This window comes from Paramormyrops kingsleyae, chromosome 15, assembly GCF_048594095.1.
Source record: "Paramormyrops kingsleyae isolate MSU_618 chromosome 15, PKINGS_0.4, whole genome shotgun sequence".
Lineage (NCBI taxonomy): Eukaryota > Metazoa > Chordata > Actinopteri > Osteoglossiformes > Mormyridae > Paramormyrops > Paramormyrops kingsleyae.
This window is the reverse complement of record NC_132811.1, coordinates 5,269,879-5,292,853: the sequence shown is the minus strand read 5'-3', so window position 1 is coordinate 5,292,853 and position 22,975 is coordinate 5,269,879. Positions and strand designations below refer to the sequence as shown.

At 45.0% G+C, this 22,975-nt stretch overlaps 1 protein-coding gene across 1 annotated transcript in view; it reads left to right on the top strand.

Annotated features, from left to right (window-relative positions):
* The window catches only part of cpamd8 (C3 and PZP like alpha-2-macroglobulin domain containing 8), a 48,211-nt gene that overhangs the window by 1,629 nt on the left and 23,607 nt on the right, over positions 1 to 22,975 (top strand). The window contains exons 2-26 of the mRNA XM_072699924.1: positions 2,070 to 2,221; positions 2,583 to 2,605; positions 3,089 to 3,254; positions 3,417 to 3,469; positions 4,024 to 4,041; positions 4,792 to 4,846; positions 5,111 to 5,224; positions 5,666 to 5,750; positions 5,937 to 6,045; positions 6,162 to 6,389; positions 6,613 to 6,783; positions 7,588 to 7,716; positions 7,938 to 8,130; positions 8,390 to 8,565; positions 9,524 to 9,673; positions 9,783 to 9,944; positions 12,410 to 12,552; positions 13,248 to 13,310; positions 14,576 to 14,807; positions 15,759 to 15,912; positions 19,171 to 19,310; positions 19,437 to 19,488; positions 20,132 to 20,430; positions 22,013 to 22,238; positions 22,731 to 22,907. Of these exons, the coding sequence (XP_072556025.1) occupies positions 2,070 to 2,221; positions 2,583 to 2,605; positions 3,089 to 3,254; positions 3,417 to 3,469; positions 4,024 to 4,041; positions 4,792 to 4,846; positions 5,111 to 5,224; positions 5,666 to 5,750; positions 5,937 to 6,045; positions 6,162 to 6,389; positions 6,613 to 6,783; positions 7,588 to 7,716; positions 7,938 to 8,130; positions 8,390 to 8,565; positions 9,524 to 9,673; positions 9,783 to 9,944; positions 12,410 to 12,552; positions 13,248 to 13,310; positions 14,576 to 14,807; positions 15,759 to 15,912; positions 19,171 to 19,310; positions 19,437 to 19,488; positions 20,132 to 20,430; positions 22,013 to 22,238; positions 22,731 to 22,907 (3,470 nt within the window). The remainder of the gene's footprint in view (positions 1 to 2,069; positions 2,222 to 2,582; positions 2,606 to 3,088; positions 3,255 to 3,416; positions 3,470 to 4,023; positions 4,042 to 4,791; positions 4,847 to 5,110; positions 5,225 to 5,665; positions 5,751 to 5,936; positions 6,046 to 6,161; positions 6,390 to 6,612; positions 6,784 to 7,587; positions 7,717 to 7,937; positions 8,131 to 8,389; positions 8,566 to 9,523; positions 9,674 to 9,782; positions 9,945 to 12,409; positions 12,553 to 13,247; positions 13,311 to 14,575; positions 14,808 to 15,758; positions 15,913 to 19,170; positions 19,311 to 19,436; positions 19,489 to 20,131; positions 20,431 to 22,012; positions 22,239 to 22,730; positions 22,908 to 22,975) is intronic.

Here is a 22,975-nt window from a genome sequence, read left to right as displayed (position 1 = left end):
AATACCCAGCTCCGGGGGCTTTTTGTGGCGTTAATTGCGAAGGGAAACAGCCATTGCTGCCAAGTGTTTTACACAACCGACTGCTGGGGGGAAAATGGGTATGAAGCATGCGTGCTTTACCTTTCCAGAAGAACATCGGCGTTTCATTAGAGGAGACGGCTTTATGTGTGTGATCTACAGCGTAGCAGATGAGAGAAGTAACAGAAAGTATGTAGCACTTAAACTGCAAATTTGTCAGTCCATAAGTGTTAAAAACAGACGTGGGGTTCGGCACCTGATATTCACTTACTTAGGAGCTAGTTTAGAAATCGAAATGGGAGTGTTATGTGTTCTCACACGATCTGGTTTCTCTCAGTCTTAATGTTCAGGGATTTTGTCCCGACTGTCAGGGACTGAATCGCTCCTGACACCCCAGTACCATAATGCCAACCACCTGACCTCATGCTTAGTGAATCATGCAAAGGGGTTTTAGGTTCTGCGCCTGTTTCATTGCTGTCAGCATCTGTGTGGCAGATCCATGCCCCAGTTGTACTGCAGTGCTGTGTTGTAGTAACAATCATGTGTTAAATCACTGCATGTGTAAGGTGTTAATGTAAACTTCGTGCTGTCGGTGGATGGTCTTAGTTCCTCACAAGGTAGTGAAATTCAAGAATTAAGGCAACAGTATCTATATACATGATATATTTGTTTTGAACAAATCAGACTGATATACTTTTATGAACCGTTGAAATACAATAGACATCATTGTTACCCCAGTAAGATCTCAGGCCCAAAGTGTTCCTACTGACAGCGCAGCAATAAAAATCTGGCTCTTTCTAATTTTTGAATCCAGAACATGGTGACCTTTGCCCTTTGACCTTTCCTCTTTTAATAGCTGTTGTCTGCTCTCAGTTTATAACTGGAGGGTTGAAATATGGTTTCTTTTGCAGGAAGCATAATTGGGTTACTTTAGAATGGAGGCGGGGCTGACATAATTTTATCCTCTTTGTGTACACAACTATGTGTTTCACACTTACGCACACATGCACACTACCTGTTAAATTTGGACACACCAAATCTCCTACAGAGAGAGATAGTGTTGCATCACATCACTTGGTCACCTGACCCAAACACAGCAGAAATGGTTTTGGAGAAGTCTGACCAGAAAGTGAAGGAAAAGTGGCCAATGAGAGCTCAGCATATGTGGGACCTCCTTCAGGGCGGCTGGGAAAGCATCCCAGGAGGCACCTCATGGAACTGGTGTGGAGGGGACAGTAGGGTCAGTCAGTCCCTGGGGCAATTGGGGTATTTGGGATTAAGAGCCTTGTTCAAGGGCCCAATGGTGGGATCATTCTGCCGACCCAGGGATTTGAACCAAGGACCTTCTTCTGCGTAACAACCCACATTGCTGACCCCCACACCCCCCCAACAAATTCAACATTTTGCTTATTACATTTTTGGTCGGTGCATAATTCCATATATTTTCCATTATTTTATAGTGTTGATGTCCTTATAATTATTCAAAAATGTTGAGTCGACAATTTTACAAATAAACCTTCTATGAGTAAGTGTGTCACAACTTTTTGCTGGTGCTATATATATATATATATATATATATATATATATGTGTGTGTGTGTGTGTATGCATGTCATATTATTATTATAAATAATAAAAAATGTTCTTTCCATCTATCCAGCTTCTAACTGCTTATTTGGTATTGTGTGTTTATGTGTGTGTTGGGGGGGGGGATTTGGAGTCTATCCCAGGCAGCAATGGACACAGAGCAGGGGACGTGTGTGAGGACACAGAGCAGGGGGCATGCAGGATGAGCTGTCAGTGCAGTGCAGGACACACGCTCGTACGCACACCCCGCCAGACTAACCGCATGTGTAGGCTGAGGCAATCGACCCTGGAGTTGTGATACGTCAGCCCCCCCTCCGTGCCACTGTGCTACAATGTTTCTGTGTGACCAATAAACATGCAGTGGGGTGTGAGACATCCACTTAATCAATTCTCTTCTATCAGGACCATCTCATTGGACTTCAGGTTACACCCTAACACTAACTCAACACCGTCTCATTCTTCCCAGGGGGTATCTGATCGCTGCTCCCTCTGTGTTCCGTGCGGGTGTGGAGGAAGCTCTGAGCGTTACCATCTTCAACGCCGTGGCGGACACGCATGTGCAGGTGCAGTTGTCCGTGAAAGGCGAGGCCGTGGCCCACAGCCATGGCACCATGCGCGGTGAGTCCAATTCTTGGCTCTGCTCCCTTTGATTAAAACCAGGTTAAGCTCAAGGGTTTGGCCCGATATTACTGGCTATATTAAGGTGCACAGCAAATGCTGGTATGCCTATCTTGGCTCTCATGTGTCTCTGTTTGACTTGAGCAATGGTAGTTAAAGCTTGTTCTGCCTCAGTATGGCATTGAACGAGCATAGATGGCCATTAATCATCCAGAAACTTTGAAGAATGATGCATATTTCTTACTTTAATCTAGTCTTTATTATACAGCCTTTTTAAGGTTACCAAAGGAATCAGCTTTTCCAAATTCCAGTCATATCTTGTACCTGAGCAGTTAATCTACTTTTGTATATTTTTCTTTAGACAAAGGCACAATCAAATTGAAGGTGAGTTTTATATTTCCCATATTGTGTGATGTTCCTTTCAAATGTATTATACCTAAGTCTAGTAAAGTCTAGTTTGTTTGTGAATCACTTGTATGACAGTGAAAGATAACATATTCAAAATAATAATTTCATTATGGCACAGCAGAAATGCAACTAAGCATTTGAATCGTGAAATAAATGGGTTCTCCTGTGTTGTTGTGACACAATAGAAGTGACAAGACCTCATTCAAGCAAGCAGGCGGCTTTAAATAGTCAGAATACATTGATGCAAAGGTATATTTTTCCCCCACTCCTTTAAAACCTGTTTCCCCAGCCAGTCTTCAGGATTCCCTTACTGTCCATCTTTTTGCTTCTTCCCAGTCCTGGTAGGAGCCAAAACGTGGGCTTTGAGTCTCTGTGGACCAGGTTGGAAGTCACTGATGTAGGACAGTGATTAGTGAAACAGAGAGGTGATACTGCTTTCGTCCGCTCTGCCTTGATCAGGTGCCCCCCGGGCTGCGTGGACAGGCCCACCTGAAGGTGTGGGGCAACCGGCAGCTGACGGAGGAGGGCTACATCTTTCAGAATTACACCACCGTAACGGTGGACAGCAAAGGCACAGCCGTCTTCATCCAGACGGACAAGCCGGTGTACAGACCCCGGCAGAAAGGTCTCAGCCCGGCGTGCTCGTCCGGACTCACGCTGGACATTTCACAGCTTCACTACAACATTTCACCAAGCTTCAGCTTTTTTTTTTCCACCAGCGGACAACAAAACATTACAAATTTTCAAGGCCTTATGGGTAACTGTGTCTTTTTCTCTTTCTCTCCAGTGCTTATTAATGTGTATTCAGTCATGCCAGACCTGAGGCCAGCGAATGACAAGGTAATACACATTCTGCCTCTTATAAGGCCTGGTGCGGAGTGTGGCTGTTTGTCTGGGGATTTAAAATATTACTGCTGTAGGAGTGTGTGCTGACTTGTAGACTAAACAAGCATTAATGCTATGGGTAAGTTATCACGTGTAGGTGCTGTGAAGCTCTTTGTGAAGCAGGGTGTCACGCCAATTATGCCAGATAGTTTATTTGCAAGAGGCACAACCTCATCTTGTATGGGTGGGGGGTCGGGGAGGCGATGGGCAGTGTGGGAGTTTAATTAATCTTGCGCAGGAAAGCCAGAGGCTCCGTTCTGCTGGGCTTCTGCGGAGAGCTCTAAGCACCCTGTGTGACTGCAGGGAGTGGAGATGGTCCAGGAGACAGTGTGCTTATTGATGGGGGGGTCATAAAGACTCCCCGCTGGCTCAGTGCTGTGCCGCCGCTCACAGACGGCCCATTGTGGGACAGCGGCTCGGGTCCGCGGCGCCTCTCTGTGTTTCTGATGTTTGCCCCCTTTTTTGGGCTCCCCTCTCCTCCGCCCTGTCACCCCTCCCCTCTTTCACAGATGGACGCTTACGTTGTGGTGAGTGGAGGTCACGGGGACCACCCTGAGTGACGGGGGGGGGGGGCGGGTTTGGTTCCCCGCCACCCGGCAGCGGCTGGAGATTATGCGGCCAGTTGCTTCAATACCAGGATACACACCATCCACCAGGAAATGAAGGGATCGCCCTGTGCCGGCCGTCCTCTCCCGCTGCGTACACTCTCCTGGCTTCAGTTTGCTCTGCGGCTCTTAAAGCAGCGTTTCCTAATCCGGTCCTCAGGGACCCACAGTCAATCCATGTTTTTGCTCCCGCTGAGTTCCATGCCAGATAGTCCACATTTTTGCTCCCTCCCAGCTCCCAATCCAGTCCCCGAGGACTGGATTGGGAAACACTGTCTGAAACTGTTGACTCATACCAGTGTACCAGTTCACACATAGAATCGAGAAAGCCCGGGAAAGCCGTGTAAATTGCTTAAATAGCTTCTCAGAAATGTATATTAGTGTGAGGCCCACAGCCTTGCCCCCACTGTTCCAAGTAGGAAAGCATCTGCTTAAGTGCGCCTAATTGTTTGACTGACTGCTGTGACGATGTTAGTTTCCCTCCTTCTGTCTGTATGAGGTCAGACGTAGGTCATAGGTCAGCAGCTGAAGGTGCACATTGTGTGGTTGAAAGTAAATCACATGGTCAGCCTGAAACATCAAGGATGTAATTTACCTGGAAAGATGGCAAAAAGGGGGATATATCTGTTTTGAAACTTAGGACTTAACATTTACAATTCGTGTTGTTTTTAGGACCCGCGAGGATCCCGGATGATTCAGTGGACAGACCCCAAACCTTTGTGTTGTGGTAATAAAAATTACTAGTTAAAGATTTTAAATTAACTTGTTCATTCTTGCTCTTATCTAAAGACAGTTGTATGCATTATTGTCGTGCAGCTTAATAAGCTCAACCTAACATTAATTCAGCTTAACATTCATTAAAGCAATTCGCGCTCTGTGCTCTGCTTGGAGATTGAGTAGCAAGGTGTTCATCATTTGGTAAGAGTGTGTTAATTTGGGCCTCGCAGACTTCCCACTTCTAAATGAGCCGAGTCCTCTCTGTGCCCCCCAGGAATCGTGAATGTGAGTTTCCCCCTGTCGGACCAGCCGGTGTTTGGCGAGTGGCTCATCTTCGTGGAGATGCAGGGACACACTTACAACAAGTCCTTTGAGGTGCAGAAGTATGGTGAGCCCATGACCTGGTCCTGTGGCAAACTAAGTGAACAGGATGCTGCACATGAAATCCCGTCTCCCAGCCATGTGTTAGAAAAACAAACAATCAAATGGACAAACCAGAACTTTTTTTTTAAGCTTATGTAAAGCATCAGGAGTGATGGCATGGGAGGGGGGGGGGGGACACAACTTAATGATTTAAATTCAATGGTGTATTTATTGGGGGGATGAATGAACCCAAAATAAATATTGCGGGGTTGATGCCCCCCATCCCCCACACTTCCTGCACCCCTGATTGGGTATATCACAGAAACCGGTTCGAAGTCACATAGGAAGTTCTGAAATAACTGTAAATGGATCGAGAAAAAAATTAACTACAAGAGAACGTTGACCCGAAATGCACGGTTGACTGTGTAGTCATGCCAGCATTGTTATGTATGACTCTTTTTCACAGTGATGCCCAAGTTTGAGTTGATTATCGATCCGCCCCGATACATCCGTGACCTGAACGCATGTGAACAGACGACAGTGCATGCCAGGTCAGTTACGGCTCTGTCCTGTGAATGACGTTTAATGCTGGTTGACCTGTGTTGCCTGAGTATACACACTCAGTATACATACAGGGTATGTATGCTTATGAACACTGAACAGGCTAATGAGTATTATACATTATTTTAAATGTTAGCACTGGGATGTATATCTGTTTGTCTCCTCCTCTTGCTCAGGTACACATTTGGGAAACCAGTAGTGGGCAAGCTGACGGTGAACATGACGGTGAACGGAGTGGGATATTACCGTCATGAACTGGGCCATCCAGTGGTGAAGACCATGGACGTGAGCTGAAGAAACATCTACCCTGTTCCCATGTATTGAAAGTTTATTTGACTTTGAGGCACTAATAGATTTACAGATCGGCACATTTGCTCCCTCTCTCCTGTAACTGTCCGTAGATCAAAGGATCTGTGACCTTTGACCTCTGCGTACGGGAAATGATGCCCGTCGACGTGGCTGACCACTTCCGGGGCACGGTCAACATATGGGCGTCAGTGAACAGTGTGGATGGGGGACGGCAGACCATGATCCATGACTCGACACCTGTCCATAAGCAGCTGATCGACATAAAGTACTCCAAGGACACGCGCAAGCAGTTCAAACCTGGTCTACCCTACAAAGGCAAGGTAGAAGAACTTTAACTCTTTGTAGCATTTGTAGCCTCATTCGTGTGCTACAGAGGATTGTTCTGCTTAAACAGAGCTTGCTAATTGTGCGATATGGGAATGAAAAGTAAAGATAAAATCTGAGATTTTTACAGCTCTGTGTGTAAGGCTGTGGTGATGTCACTTGTTCCCTTTCTCTATTGGTCTTCCCTTTCCACTCGTCCCGGGTCCCCTTGTGACCCAGGTGGAGGTGACCTACCCAGATGGGAGCCCGGCGGACGGGGTTAAGGTGAGAGTAAAGGCTGAGCTGACGCCCAAGGACAACGTGTACACCAGCGAGCTGACGTCCAGATCGGGCCAGGCCGTTTTCGAGATTCCCTCAATCCCTACAGCCGCTCAGTATGTCTGGTTGGAGGTCAGTGGGTATCAGGGTGCGGCGGGGGTTTTGAAGGACATTATGAATGTGTGTTAGGATGGAGTAGAAAGGTGGGATTATCAACTAAGTCACCAGAATTTGTCTAAATAATTTAGCATTATAGAACTATCCAAAGAGGCTTCTTACTCCCCTGAACATTCTACCATCCCAGGCTGCTCTTTACCTATTAATATCTCTAACGCTTCATTCCATTTACCTCGGACGTCGGAGCTGGGAATGGCGTCACAGTAACTGCTTTCCAGTACAAGAAGTTGGAAAGCCATTTAGCGATACCAGTTCCAGACAGGCTCATTGTTAGCTATTGTTAGCAGTTTGTACCAATGCATTACGGGGTATTTTGTGCATACGAACACTGTAGCAACATGTCCACCGATAGCGGTTAGATTGAACTTAATGAGACACAAATAAAATTAAATAGTATATAGGCAGCCATCTTGAATTCTGAGGTCTGGGCTGCAGAGGTTCCTCCGACTTTCTGAGTCAGAACTCCGACTTTAGGGGCCGTTCCAGTTGAAATTTCCCACTAGGAACTTGGAAGTTCACATGGAACACAGCAAAAAGCTTAGTGGGAAACTGAGTATGGTCAGCTACAAAGTTGAGGAGTGAACTTTCCTTTTTAATGTGAAGCTCACAGTATAACATGGTTCGAGTTGTAATAGCTGACGTTGAGGCCAGTTCCCTCCTAAGGATCTACATAATACAGCTTCCTTTGGATCCATGAGACAGATGGAGATGTGATGTTAGTTAGTGTCACAGCTATTTGATTGTTCCTTTCCGCTACAGACCAAGGTCACGGCGATTGGCGGCAGGCCAGCTGGAGACCAGTACCTTCCTAATTACTTGTCAATCAGCAGCTGGTATTCACCCAGCAAGTGTCACATCCAGCTACAGAGTCCCAGTAGACCTCTGCAGGTATGTTCTCCTGGTTCTTTAACTACTACCATTATATTCCTTCTCTATCTTGTACCTTGCAAAAGTCGTTACTTTTAAATATTAATTTAGTGGAAGAATAATTGGGCAAACAATATAACTCATACAACTTACTGAGTCTTTTAGTTAATATGTGTGATATTCACTAACTGTCTTGATATGCAGTTTGCTTTAGGTCTTATTTGAATGTTTTTTGCATTTAGGTTGGTCAGGAGGCTGAGATTGCTCTGAAATCTACCTGCCCCTGTAACTTCACACTGCACTATGAGATAGCTTCACGCGGAAACATTGTACAGTCTGGTAAACAGCTGGCGAATGTCACCAATCACCGTGCCAAGAGAGCAACTGTCACCTTTGACAAAAATATCCACGCCACGTTGCCCCCTAGTGGCTCTGGTCAGTATTAGAGAAGTCGGAATAAATTATGGTTAACGTCGTTAGCTAGCTGGTAGTTGTTTTGCCTTAAATTAACAATGAGCAAAAAAGGCTAAGCTGAATTTTTAAAGTCAGTGGCATGCAAACTTATCAGCAGAGCATATGGTATCACTGCTCTTGTATTGTATAGACACGTCTTGCCTCATTAGATGCCAGAATTTGCTGGCATTTTTTCAACAGTAATACTTGTCTACTTTATCGTCCTCTGGGCCTTTTTCAGCCTCTGCAGCCTCTTCGGCACACAGTGAGGCAGACGTTTGCGTTTCCGCTCTGGCCTTCGCTGTCACTCCCAGTATGACGCCGCTCAGTCGCTTACTGGTGTACTACGTGCGGGAGAACGGGGAGGGAGTGACCGACAGCCTGCAGATTCCCGTGCAGCCCAGCTTCGAGAATCAGGTTGAATCATTTCTACTGTAATTTTAATTTTAAAGAACGGTTGTATGTTTCAGGCTGTCATGGTGGCTCAGTGGGTAGCGCTGTGACCTCGTACCTTAAGGGTGGGTGGTTCAAATCCCACTTTTGCTCTCTGTATGGAGGGTGCATGTTCTCCCTGTGATACACACTTTTCCTCTAGATCCTCCGATTTCCTCACTCGGTCCAAAAACATGCAGTTAGGCAATGGGTCTTTCTTAATTGCCCGTAGTGTGTGACTGTGTGCCCCGCGATGGACTGGCATCCGGCCCAGATAAAACCCCAGCCGTGTACCCTGTGCTTCCTGGGACAGGGTCCAACCCCCTCTGCGCCCCTGACCAAGTGATTTGAAGAAGGATGGATGGTTCTGTGTTACCTTACTCAGCTCCGTACTGATTATGTGGAAAGGAAAAAGCACGGAGTAATTAAAGAAAACAAAATTGTAGCATTTCATTTATTTTTCTGACACTTTTATCTAGAGCATTGTATATTTTTTCTGGAGCCGGCATGGTTAGACAGTCTTTGGTGCAATTAGGGGTTAAGGTCTTTGTTTAGGGTCCAATGGTAAAATCACCGTATCAGCGTCAGGATTTGACCCATTGACCTTCCAGTTACAGCAGCACAGCATCCCAACCCGATGAGCCAAACGCTGCCCCCAAAAAGTAGTTTGACAAGGAAGAGCTTCCTCACCCAGATGTTCATTTTTATAGCTGTAAATGTGAACTTTCCATGTCTTCACTTTCCATGTCTTCTTTGATTGTATTTCAAACTACACACCGGTATTTCATGTTTATTTATGTGTATGGGAATATGGGGCTGCAGGTAGCAGTTAAAATGTGGACACATAGCAAAGAAAATTCTGGATTCAAGTACCAGAAGGAGTCCCAGTCTTGTACCTGGCAAAGCCGTAGTAATGTGAGCTGAAATGTCTGCCTTCGTGCAGGTGTCTGTCTCTCTTTCTACCAACGAGTCGATGCCAGGTGACCCTGTCAGTCTGCGGGTCAAAGGTGAGAAGGGATCCTGTGTCTGCGTGGCCGCTGTGGACAAGAGTCTCTATCTCGTCAAACCTGGCTTCCAGCTCAGCATAGACAAGGTAGGTCCTTCAGAAGGCCTCACTGAAACCACCTTTCTATTCGGGTGGATTTTAGTGGTTATCTAGGTTCAGTGATGTATCTTCTCAGTGCATGACCTGCTCTTTTTAGGTGTTCAGGGAGCTTGTTGAATTTGACGTGTCTGATGCCTTTGGAGCACCCAAGGACGACGGACACTTTTGGTGGCCAGGACTGTCATCGCGTCGAAAGAGGCGCTCGTCAGTGTTCCCCTGGCACTGGGACATCACCAAAGATGCCCGCTTTGCCTTCACGGTGAGTCTGTTCTTGCAGTCCATCCATTATGAAGCTGCCGCTTAGCCAGATGGACTGTCTGTCATCTCTGTTACTTCTGACGTCAAACTTGTTTAAATTCCAACAGCGGCTCATCATCGCATATAATCCTCCTTTCAAAGCCAATGTTCTGATGAGCAAAATAACCCATCAGCAATAGCCATTGTCGTTCCCTCCGTGTGACAAACTGCCTTTTGCCTTCCAGGCTCTTTCACCAAAGACTGTGTAACTCACAAAAAAACAGATCGTGGATAGAATATCAGTAATCTTGGGCAAATTCCTTATTTAACCAAGGATTATAAAAGACAAATAGATTTGTATTTAATTTAAATATGAATTTACAAATCTGATAAACACATAATTGTAATCATAGTCATCGTAATAGCCAGTTAACTTCCAGCGAGCAAAACAATCAGGCTTAGAATTACTTGAGACTACCAGTAAACATTCTTAAAGTCACTCTTGCTAGCAATTTCGAGCAGCAACCGCAACCTTGCCAAGCTTCTAAAGGAACATGTGAAGTTGATGCAATTTTCCATCATTTTGCTCCTGTCTTACGTGAGTGAATGGGCTGTAAGCATTAGTTCCTGGGTGTGAGTCTCCTGTGTGGGTACTTAGCTTTTGCCATTAGCCGTGCATCACATCATGTCATCCTGGATGTCGACCCTTGCTTCCTTAGAATTGTAGTATAGAATAATTTGCAGCTTTCTTGACCATATTTGTGCTTAAGGTTTGTAACGAAGACATCCTTCATTTTTCTGGTGAGGTGAAGCATAATTGTAGCACTTTTGAAGAAAGCTAATCTGTTTGTCTGCATTAATAGTTGGCCTAACTGCTGCATTTACCCCATCTAAATTTATGTACGTTAATACAGCTGCAGGTGTTTTGAGGTAATTAACGTTATAACGACACAGTCCATTCTGGGATTTGAACCTGCAATTGTGATACATGTGTCATAAGTACTTCATTCTGCACATCATACATCATATGCTCAGAACCACCTAAACTTCCTTGATCTTCTCAGGTGCTCGGTATGGTGGTTATTCTGTACAGAGCAGCATATTCCCCCGAATAACTAGACTCGGCTAAATCACATAATAAATTTCGATGCCGCATTTTGGCCATGGATTTGTTGGATGCTGGCAGATGGAAAGCTTCCTTTTAATGGAGCGTGGTGTTCAACCTCTTCGTCTCTATGGGGACTGGGCATGAGGTCGTGGATCCTCACTTGTTTTTTGGTGTCCTCTGTAATTACAGTCAGCTCGTCTCTTTCACGGTCAGCATGTGTGCCCACAGTTTTCAAAATGAATCAATGCAGAGAAAATATGGAACTATTTCAGTGGCATCGCTGCTGGGAAAGCTTCTCTTCCGATCTCTACACTCCATAAATTGTCTTCTCTTTTTGCTTTGTACAATGAGCTGATAGCTAATACTATATGCCGGTTTCTTTGTTGATCTACGTAAGCTCCTTTTTGATTGCATAGGGATTTGACAGTCTGCAGTCTTTTTATAGTAAAGTGGAAGATTCTGTGTTCAGATCTTTTGTCTTACATGTTCTGGAGGTTGATTGTGCTGTGCTGCTATTTTCGTTTGAAGCCCATGAACCATCATAACAATTTCTTGACAAGCAATCATGGTCGTTATGATCATTTATGTCTGAAAGGTCTTCTATCCCTGCAGACTCCATCATCTGGGATAACTGTTGACCATCGTTCTTAAGTTCATGTGTCTGTTAGCCATATGTGTGGCAGTGAGGAAGAATGCTCTTTTGTACATTTAGCCATTTGTCAAATACAAATAAATTCCGTAACAACGAAGACACGCGAGAGACGCACATGGATTTTTGAAAATATCTGCACGCATGAAAGGCGGCCGCTCAAAAAGAGCCTCGACATCGTCTTGTGCACGCCGACATTCCAGACTCTCCGCCGGAGTTCACGATCCCAGCTGAGCAGAAGGTGCGAGATCCTGCTGAGGAGCAGAGAGGTTAACAAATAATGCTGCCAAAGAAAGTGGAAACCGGGCCAAGATGTAACCTTAACCAAAAATCACATTCTGATGGGCAACTATCAACCATCTCTCTGTCAATATGATGTCACATTTGTGCAGATTTCCTCCAGGTGCTTCAGATTCCTCCACCTTATTCACAATGTGTAATTATGTATGTAAATATGTTTGTGTCCCTTGTGATGGACATGCGTCCCTTTAGGGGTGATCCTCAGCCTTTTGCCCTGATGCTGCCTGAGATAGGCTGCAGGCCCCCCCCCTTGACCCTGTACTGGATACACAGTTGAAAGATGGATGGATGGATGGATTTTTTATTATTTTAAATAATCATGATATTGGATTGCCTTTTTTTTTCTTCAAGGTATAAGCTGTCAATGTAAAGTAAACCCGGGCGCCTTCCTTTACGATGACAGAGATTTCTCTCCTGACCGCCGCCACAGGAAGCCGGCCTGGTAGTGATGACTGACTTGGTGAGCCTCAATCACCGGCAGAGCGGGGGCATGTACACCGATGAAGCCGTGCCAGCCTTCCAGCCCCATACGGCCACGCTGGTGGCCTCGCTGCCCCCCCGCGCCGTGCCCAGGTTCCCCGCCGCCGTCTGCTGGCTCCCACACGCGCCCAACACGCTTCCCTCAGTCCCGCAGTTAAATCAAAGCTGGCGTGTTGAACTTAAACACTCCATCGCTATAACAATATTTGGTTCGGTAACTATGTAAACAGAATACTCCAGAAATTGCACTATAATTTATATCTTTCTGTCCTCTAGCCCAAAACAACAAGACGACAGATTGATTAACCACCCTATCAGTTTAATGTGACATCTGTCATTTTCTACAATGTTATAACACTGAATTATCGTTTAGCATAATACATCTGTGTATTTTTTCCTCAGATGTGATCATTTCAGTTACTCCGGGGCAGTTAGGGGAGAACGTGCCCCTCTGACTTCCACCAGCACTGATGTTTCTATGCAAAGGGAATCACATGCTGACTAGCAGCTAAGTAGCTAACAGATCAGCGGACAGCATCTGTACAGCAGCCAGCATACCTTCCCTGGTCTAGGTCTTCATTCTCTCACTATAAAAATCATTAGACCCAATCAGCAAATCATACAGCTTGTATTCTAAATAGTATCCCATACAGGTACATATCCCCCCTACACCCCCCGCCCCCCCAGGGTTGTTATGCCTTCGCCTTCGTATTTGTCTTGTCACAAAGACCATAATGTAATTTGGTGCTTCTCAGCTTGTGTCAGACTGTTTTTTTTTTTGTTCGCAGGGCAGAGAAACGCAGGCGCACGTTTTTCCCGGAGACGTGGGTATGGATCTGCCTCAACATCAGGTGCCTCATTCTTCCATCTCGTCCCACAGCAAAGCCTCAAACGCTCGTTAACTGACTTCAACGGTGTATCGGAAATAATAACATCAAAGAACAAATATCTACGTCACTGCGACACATTCGGAAACGCTGAAGTTCATTACGGGACAATGTACTCGATTTCCACTCAGTCGCTCATTATATATAACCCACTTACTCAATAGCTCATTATATGTTGCAGTATTGGGAACCAAACCTCACTCAGTCCTCATGTAATCCAATGAAGATCTTTAGTCAAATTTCCAAAATTCAGTACGTCCGACAGATATTTTCCCGAAAATGTATCACATGGACGGAGTACATTTCGGAGATTTGCTCTTCAGTTTGCACAGTTAGTATTTTTATACTTTTAGTGGCATTCTGAAAATGCATGTTTGTTTTGTTTGCTTGGGCCAGTTTGTTTTGAAGATGGTGCTGTATACAAACGCTTACTGCCATCCCACCCCATGGCATCTACCCAGGGGCCGAAGTGCTCCCATGTGTGAGAATAAAAACATTATTACTGTTTTTTTGCTGCGGTCCCAGCAGAGCAGCCGTAGGCTTGAGGTGGGGGGCGGATAGTGGAGGTCAATCTGTAGTGGGGGGGCGGGGGGGGGGGGCAGCTACAGCAGATTGTGCGGGTAAAACCAGATCTGGAAGTGGAGCCAAAACTCAGAGGAGGTTGAAAGAGAGACAAGGAGAGGAAATGGGAGGATGAGGGAAGGGACAGACTTTGAAAGGGGACAAACACATTTTAAGGTCGAAGAAGGAGTGACCTTTATGAGATTTGAGGCTGAGAATGAACGACACAAAAACAGACGAGTGCCATCCCCAGCTCTTTTGGTTAGATATCTATTTAAAATTAATTTAGCTAAAACGACACACAAGGGTATTTCTGGTAACAATTAATTGAAGTAATTTATTACGCCAAAACCCGGGACTTTTATATTGAGATTAACACTGAACTGAAATATGCCTTAATGTACATTTTGGATGCATCAGTCACTAACTTTCAGTTGAGTTTCAGTTCTGTTTGTAAATTTATGGTCAGCTTGGGATAAAGGATAAAATGTAATAAGTTTCAAGAGGTCATTTTTATACTTTCATTCATGCATTAACTTTCAGTAAATGCTTATTGAATGAGGCTTTTTTGGGAAAACCCTGGCGCTGCGGAAGGGCTCACCCCCGAAGATTAATAAAGCAAGTGTAATAGGAACCATTAACATTATCTGTATTTTTTATTGTTGCAGCAATGTAACTGGAGAAGCTGAGCTGCAATTGGATGTTCCTGATTCCATTACTACCTGGGTGACCGAGGCGATTGGCTTGTCAGAGGAAAAGGGGTTGGGCCTGGCCCAGAGGGCGGAGCTGCGTACATTTAAGCCATTCTTTGTGGACTTCACTCTGCCGTACAGCGTCATCCGCGGGGAGCAGACCAAAGTGCCCCTTACAGTCTATAACTACCTGCCCTCCTGTGCAGAGGTGAGGGAGAGAGTGAGTCAAGGTGCCAGAGAGGGAGAAAGGCAGTGGAGAAAGAGTTAAAGCCACTGACATAACTATACGTTTTACTTTAAGGGGTCAGTGTGTCACATCAACGCTTGCTTGTGAAATGATTTTCATACGTTCTTTTTAAAACATCTTTTGTTGGCCAGAACCTTTTAGTAGAGAACGGTCAAGTGTAGCCTGCTTCAACGTCCATTCATTTCAAGTATTTGCCAGTAAAATAGAACAAACTGCTTTCTGCATTACTGATTTTGAAAGATGTAATGTGTGCATGTTCATCACGATAACACAGTGTAGCTGCTGGACTGTGGAGTGTAGCTTTCAGATTTTACATACTATATAAACATGATAATGACATGCTGTGTTTGAATTCTGTCATATCCTGTAAAACAACTTATGAGAGTTCTATTCTGTACCCTCAGACAGTCCATTATTGAATATTATTGTACAAACATCGCAGTACATACAGTATTCTCCGATACTGTTAAATAAATTATCCCTAGGTCTTAATGAAAAGTGAAGAATCTGGCCTTCACTCATTAGTCCAACTCATAGTTTCCACACTATATGTCAGTAGTAATCTCTATTAAATAAACCCATAATGGTGAAGGGCTTCTCATTTTTAAAATTGGCTGAATAATGTTTGGTCCTTGCTTCTGTTTTGCATGGGTAAATGTACATGTAATATAATACTACTGCATTAGTCTCTACTGATGATGCATGTCCTTCACAGCCTACTGTGGTCTGACCACCAAGTCAGCAGTTGGGATTTTATATGCTATTATATCTACTATTACAAGAAAATATATTTTTGTAGGTCATTATGGTGATACTCTAGCATCTCCATCCATCCATCCATCCATCCATCCATCCATATTTCCATTTTCTATCATAGTGACCATCTTTTGAATCCACAACTCCATTCTGCAGGTCTATGTCAAGGTATCTGTGCCCAAAGGGATCAAGTTTGTGGGGCACCCTGGAAAGTATTACCTGACCCGCAAGAAGTGTGTTGCTGCGGGGGAGGTCACCCCCACATCCATCGTCCTGTCTTTCGCTGAACTGGGCGCATCAAACATCACAGGTACAGCATGCTCTCTCACCTGCTTCCACACTGCTCTGGGACATGAAGAAACATCTCTGTGTCTGTGATTCATCATTACGATGCCTAAGATTAGATTGGCTGCTAAAAAAAATTATATATACAACCGCTCCTCGTTTAGCTACTAAGCTCCGTTAAGCGAAATGGTCATGAAGTGAAAATCACGGTAGCCTAGGTGTGATCACTACAGTGCTTACAACTTTACTTCAACATTCCCTACTCAGTTTTGTTTATCTTTCATTAAGGGGACATTTTTAACATCATTTTCTACATTCTTTTTCAATGAGCTCTCCCACTCCGGCATGCATCGTCATCAGGCGAACGAAATTTGGTCGTAAATGCGCGCCTCGGTCGGAAAATTATTTTTTGCCGCTGTGTGTTCAAAGGGTCGCTAACTGAGGTAATCGCTAAATGAGCGGCGGTTGTATTGATAAGAAGGTGAGGTTTTTTTTATATTGCATTATTGCAGAGTCGTTGACATTGTGAAAACCACATCCTGTTTTCTCAAACGAATGGTGCATATCGTAAAGTAAGCAAAGGCCAATTGGAATTCAGCGTCTCTGCCGCTCATAACTGGAACTGACGCCCTGAAGAGGTTCGAAATGCGTCAGGTGTTGCCACCTTTAAAACCAGGCTCAAAACATTTTTATTCAAAACATCCTTTGATTAGCATCAATGTTGATGCTTTTTCCTTTACTTTAAATTTTTTTTACTTTTACTCGGTGTTTTATTTATAATTTTTAATTACTGTTTTTTTTTTTTTATTGTCATGGTTTTTTAAATTCTACATTTAATGATTGCCTTTATCTGATCTTATTTTTTTTAAAGCACTTTGAATAACCTCTGTGCTTGAAAATATGCTGTATAAATAAACGTATCTTGCCAGTTCAAGGTAACTGGTTGTTGGGGGTGGCTGGGGAGACTGTGCTGTGCTGGGCTGTGCTGGGCTGTGCTGGGCTGTGCTGTGCTGTGCTGTGCTGTGCTGTGCCGTGTCGTGCATCATGTGACACGCTAACGAGCGGATGCCGGGTGAGTTTGGAAGCAGGGCTTTGCTGAGACATTCGGCGACATGCAGGTCGGTTTATGGGTCACTGCAGCCCACGGGGCCCCTGTGGTTTCTCCCCTGCCCCTGAACTGAGTTCTTCCCTCTCACTACACACACACAAAGGCACTTACTCCCTTTGTGCTAAACCTTTGGAGGTGTAGCTGATCTGGTCCCTATCTACATGTTTTTCTTTAAGAATCAATCCAATAAACCATATCTTTGAAGATGCTGTTATCTTTTATACCATAGAATTATGGCTGTATGTCTCTCAGTCTTGCTCAGACATATAATTTGTATGTCATATTACTTAATAATTTATTAAGTTAAACTTAGATTGAGTTCCTATTTGGAAAAACTCAGATGGAATAAATTCATGTGCGTATGTGTGTTTGCATATGTGACTGTTTATTATCTGGGTTAGGCTCTGTGGTGTAGCAGTTATCGCTCTGGACTTTAAATCCAGTGATCCAGAGATCTTGGTAGAACCTGCGGATGTTTTCTCCCGTCTATGTTCCAGGTAACTACAGGTATTGCACTGTTTAATTTAAGGTGTGTTTGAAGCTGGGCACCAGTGAGCGTATATGAAGTGACCATCTAGAGGAAGTCCAGCATTTATGCAGGAGAGGTGTGGCTCACTGGGCAAGTGTACTCTGCCTGTGACCGGAAGGTTGCTGGTTCCAAATCCCAGTCGGCAGATGGATTTCATCGTCAGGCTCCTGAGCACTAAACCACCAATAGCTGTGGGGATACTGTCGGGGATTGACTTCAGTTCTATGTCGGTTTGGATAAAAGCTTCTGGTAAATAAAGTAATTTTGAATTCTTAAGATTTACTTTGGAAACAACTACTTAACCACCTCTGCTTTTTGAAAGCTAGAGCAGTGAAGACAAAACCACTCTGGGCAAAATTAACATTGTCCAATAAAATTGCCTGGTTATGTCATTACCAGTGTAGAACAGACAGGATCTTGGCTGCATGTTTGACCATAAATAAATGGCAAATCTATCGGTCTGTCTGTCAGTTTACATTTTTTCTAAGAAATGTATAGCAGTGAATGAGCCCATCTACTGAAAATGGTGTAAACAGTGAATTAAGTGTCATTAGTGTAGTTGGAGGATTTTGATTGGCCGACGTGCAAAGGGGTGGGCCATGTATGTTGGAGATGGTGTGGAGCAGGCAGGTAACCAGAAGGCTACACCCCTGCATGATATAATCAATATTTTATTTATAGTATATTTACTGTGTATTATTGCTGTTATTAATTAGTATTGCTGCTATAAGCATACTGAAACAGTTGTTAAACTTCGTTACGGTGTTAATTGTTTTGGACAAATTCTCAAATGAAAATGGATCTTCTCATAACTACATATGTAAACCTGCACACCCTTAAATCGATGTCTCGCAACAGAATGTTATTTCTCATTGTTTTCATTCATTCACGAATGATTTAGTTTTGCTTCTTATAGGATTAGCTATACTATAAGAATTAGCCCAAAAATCAGTCGCGTTAGTCAAAATAAATCATTCAGATTCCCACTGTAATAATTTTACACCTAAACATCAACATTTACACCTAAACAGTTAACCAAGTTGTGAATATGATATATTCCATAAATTGCAGTGAAACAGCATTATTGTGTTTTTGGTTCCCATAGTTCACGATTCTGTTGTTTTTCTCTTGTTCTTGTATCGCCGTTTCGTATCGTTGTTATACAGTGTTGCATGACTGTTTTTTGTTTGCTTTTGTGCTGTGTTTGGTGATCTGAATAAGTTACATGTGCATGTGAGTGAACGTTACAAACTAATGTAAAGCCTTGCATTGTAGAAACTGGTGTCTTTGACATGAATAAGTAACAGTTTGCTAAAAAAAAATGATCAGTAAGTGACTAATGAGAGAGTGGAAACCGTCTATCATTCAGAATTGTGGAGCTCAGGAGCATACTCACACTGACATACTGACAGTGTATCTAAGCATTTTGACACTCTGGTGGAATTATTTGCCTTTGAGACATAAGAATTGTTTTGGCTAAGTTACAGGCTTTTGCACCTAAACCATATTGTTGTGCTATATGCATGAATTGTTTTGAGAAATGCTCTTATAGTCTTCAGAATGTTACGAATGTTTCAGGAAATGTGCCAAAGCAATCGAGAAACACTGTAATAGTGAGTAATGGTGCAGACGCGCTGTTGTTGCAGCACGTGCCGTGGCCTACAGTGAACCAGGGTGCTGCAGCGATGCGTTCCAGGCCACCAGACCAGGGAGAGGACCTGAGGAGACGGAGGACCGGAGGACACCTATCGGCATGGACTTTGTGCGCCGGAGCGTGCTGGTGGAGGTGCATGGGGGGCACGGGGGGAGCAGTGCAGGCCTGTCCACCTGGACCATGTGCAATAAGAATGCTTAATGTCACTACAGTGATGCACGTGGTGAAAATGAACTGTGCTGTGTCTCCTCCCTACAGCCAGAGGGCGTACCCAGGGAATACACCTACAGTGTCTTCTTCTGCCCCAACGGTCAGTAATGCCCTGCCCTGGCAAACATCCTCTCAAAATTGGCATTGTTTGCTGAGCTTTCAAGCTCAATCGGACTGTGTCGATCTGTTAGTCCCTCATAATATGTTCCCGCACTCAACTGGCAAGTACTACCGCGATTATGAATTTCTACGAGTGAACTTTAGAATGCCCTTTCCAGTAAAAAGTTTAAAGAAGATTGTTTATGATTACACTTTAGGGAAACACATTTTATGTGCAGAGCAGGTACGAAATAGTCTGTTTAAAAGCAGCCGCTGTTCTGGCTGAGGCGGGACATGCTGTAGAAGTCACCAGGCGCTTTTGAATGAAAGCAGTCAAAGCCTTTGGCTACTCTCCTGTTCTTGTAATACCTTTCACTGTACCTGGGTGAAAATGAGATCAAATATTAGCACTTCTCTCTATTTACGTCAAACCTGCATTTACTAAAGTGAAAATGAGTGTCATAGTAGCTACCTGTTTTAAATTTAGCGCTTGGGAAAGCCTGTGTTTACATGAAAACATTGCATTTCCAAAATAACACAGTGACATGCCAATATCAAAATGAGTGTTTAGCAGAAAGTGCCCTAAAAGTGCGTACAGGGGGCCCTTTCAGGCTCGTCATGGTGGACCTCTCTGCCGCTCTCAGAAAGGATACACATCTCCACACCCAACAAATACGAGTACCAGTACGTGAAGAAGCCTGGACGCATGACGCACTTCGAGGCGGCGGTGAAGACCCACAACGACGCCCACTTCGCCCTGTCGGCCAGCCCCCACGACAGCGCCGAGATGGTAGAGATAGTGCTGGGCGGTAGGCAGAACACTCGCTCCTGGATCTCGCTGGGAAAGATGGGCGACCCGGTGGCCAGCGCCGTCACACCCGGCATCCTCTCCTGGGACGAGTTCCGCAGTTTCTGGATCAGCTGGAAGGGCGGCGTGGTCCAGGTGAGGAACGGAGTGGGCGGACTCAGATCTGCCCCGAGGGTGGTGTGTATTTGGGGAGCAGACAACACAATCTTGGAGTGATAATAGCTAATAATTAGTAACAACGGACATTTGCCCTTTGCGGTCTATTCTTCAGCGTGATGGTGAGGGAACACAGTAAACACAATCAAGAACTAATGAAGACGAAACTGGAAATGTTTTATATTCTCTTGTATGACTCAGAATATCGTTATATGGTTCCGCCATAAAGTTCTGCAGATGATACGACAGACATAAACGTCATCATTTGACCTGTAGGGGAGACACAACAGGAAAGGCATTTTTTTCAGTTCGAATTCAAGTGGCTTGCTTAACACCGGTGGTTTTTGGGGGAGTCTAAGCTATGTAGCATGATTACTGTATCCATTAGAAAAGCCCACCCAGTTTGATATTTATCCCCAGTCCTCCCAGTCTGTGACTGGTAAGTTTCATTCATTGGATGCAAAGAAAAAGGCTTAATTATATGACAAATCTTGTCTGTCTCATTTTTGTGGCACGACTCTAGCGGTAAGCACCAGATCTACTTCAGAGTCGAAGACTGCAGATGACAATATATTTAACTTGGGATTTATTAGTCCTCCAGGGGGCAGTAAAATAATCCAAAGAATCATCTCGATTTGACCCGATTTGACTCCCTACCCGAGTTATTAGGGATTAAAACTAAGACGGAAAGATGAGCCAGACAGCATCCTTCCAGGTCGGAAATTTGGTCGCCAAAGAGGCTGCTGGAGAATTGGTGGACTTCCTCTCGTGCCCAGCAGAGGCCTTGGCACCGACTGCTGGCACCAGGGCTGTGAGCTCATGTGGAAGGAGGTGTGGGAACTGATGTCAATGATCACTTTCGCCGAGCCGTGCCGATTGGCTGTCACCCGCCGGCGGAAAAAACACGCACGCCGCACCGAAGGGACCAACAAAGAAACGATACTGAGCAGAACATAGTCGGATGTAATTAATTACAGCGACAAGAAGCTTTTAGAACTGTCTCCAACATCCTTTTTGAGTATTAAGTGTTCTTGGGTTTAACTAAATGGTGAATGAAGTTCAAAGCGGTAACCTGTAAATCCGGTTCACTTTCAAAAGGGTCTTTGAAATAATAAGGTGGTGTGGGCTGCATTTGGCAGAGCCTGACACCAGCTTTTACAAGGAGCCTGCAACTTGTAAATCCCAGTGTGGATCAGACGGTTTTTTATACAAAGTCTAATTGGCTTCCGATGGCTTTTTATTGCCTGGAATGATGGCTGTGGTGGATCCTTTCCGATTCGCTGTCATGCATGTGTATTTGTTCAGCTGCGGCCTACTGTATCCTGGAAGCTGTCATATCCTGTTAGGCTTCCGCTCCATTGGCTGGGACAGGGGGCCTCACTACCCCAGCAGCAGGCCGGGTTTTCCAGCAGGCTGGTCTACACACCGATTGCTGCTCTGCGCTGTCAGGCCTGCCTGTCTCCCTCAGGCCCGGATAACGGGCCCTGCCGTCCGGCACTGCTGCTTCAGAGGTGGATCAGTAGAGGACAGCCGGTAACTGTGGCCCACCTCTCCATGGCAGGTTGGCCACGGTGTGCAGCCCTCCAACGACACGGTGATCATGCAGTGGGGGGGGGCCCTGCTGGCTCAGGTGCGGCACGTGGGATTCTCCACCGGCTGGGGCTCCGTAGGGGAGTTCAAGATCTGGCGCAAGGAGGATGTGGACGAGAACCACAACGAGGCGTTCACCCTGGGGGTCCCGCACAATGTGGTGCCTGGATCGGAGAGGGCCACAGCCTCCATGATCGGTGAGGATTCCAACATACCTGTCACTCCGTCACCCGGCCAGATGACGACTTATCTATGGCCTGTATCAAATGATTCAGTTACTGGTAACAGACAAATTTTGTCTTTTGCATTCAGGCTTGGTTGTAACGTTTAGTATACAGTTTGAATCTAATATGCACCAGAAGTCCTCCAGATGAAGAGCCTCTTCACATTAAAGGAGAACCGGAAAATGTAAATTGGCCAGAGTATCTTGATTTTCTTTTATATACTGAGATCTGCCAGATGCCAGCAGGAGTTCTGCCCCCAAATGGCAAGGCATGGCAAAGACAGCGGACTGACTAGGGTGTGATTTGGAGGAGCGTTTACTGTAATCTGTCCTGGGAGGCGAGATGGCATTGATTGTCAGCCAGGAAGTAGCTTAAGAAAACCTTGATTACAGTGTTATAAGTGACACCATCATGGCGTGTTATGATGTAGAGCTGGGCATGACATGGCTGATGACTTTCTGACAGGGGATGTTATGGGTCCTACGCTCAACAACCTGGACAACCTGCTGCGGCTCCCCTTCGGCTGCGGTGAGCAGAACATGATCCACTTCGCACCCAACGTCTTCGTGCTGAAGTATCTGCAGAAGACCCAGCAGCTGAGCCCCGAGGTCGCGGCCGAGGCCACAGACTACCTGCTGCAAGGTAGCAGAAAGCCCAGCCTGGACTTTCAAATGGCCGCACACACAAGCCCCGATTCTGACACTTTGCAC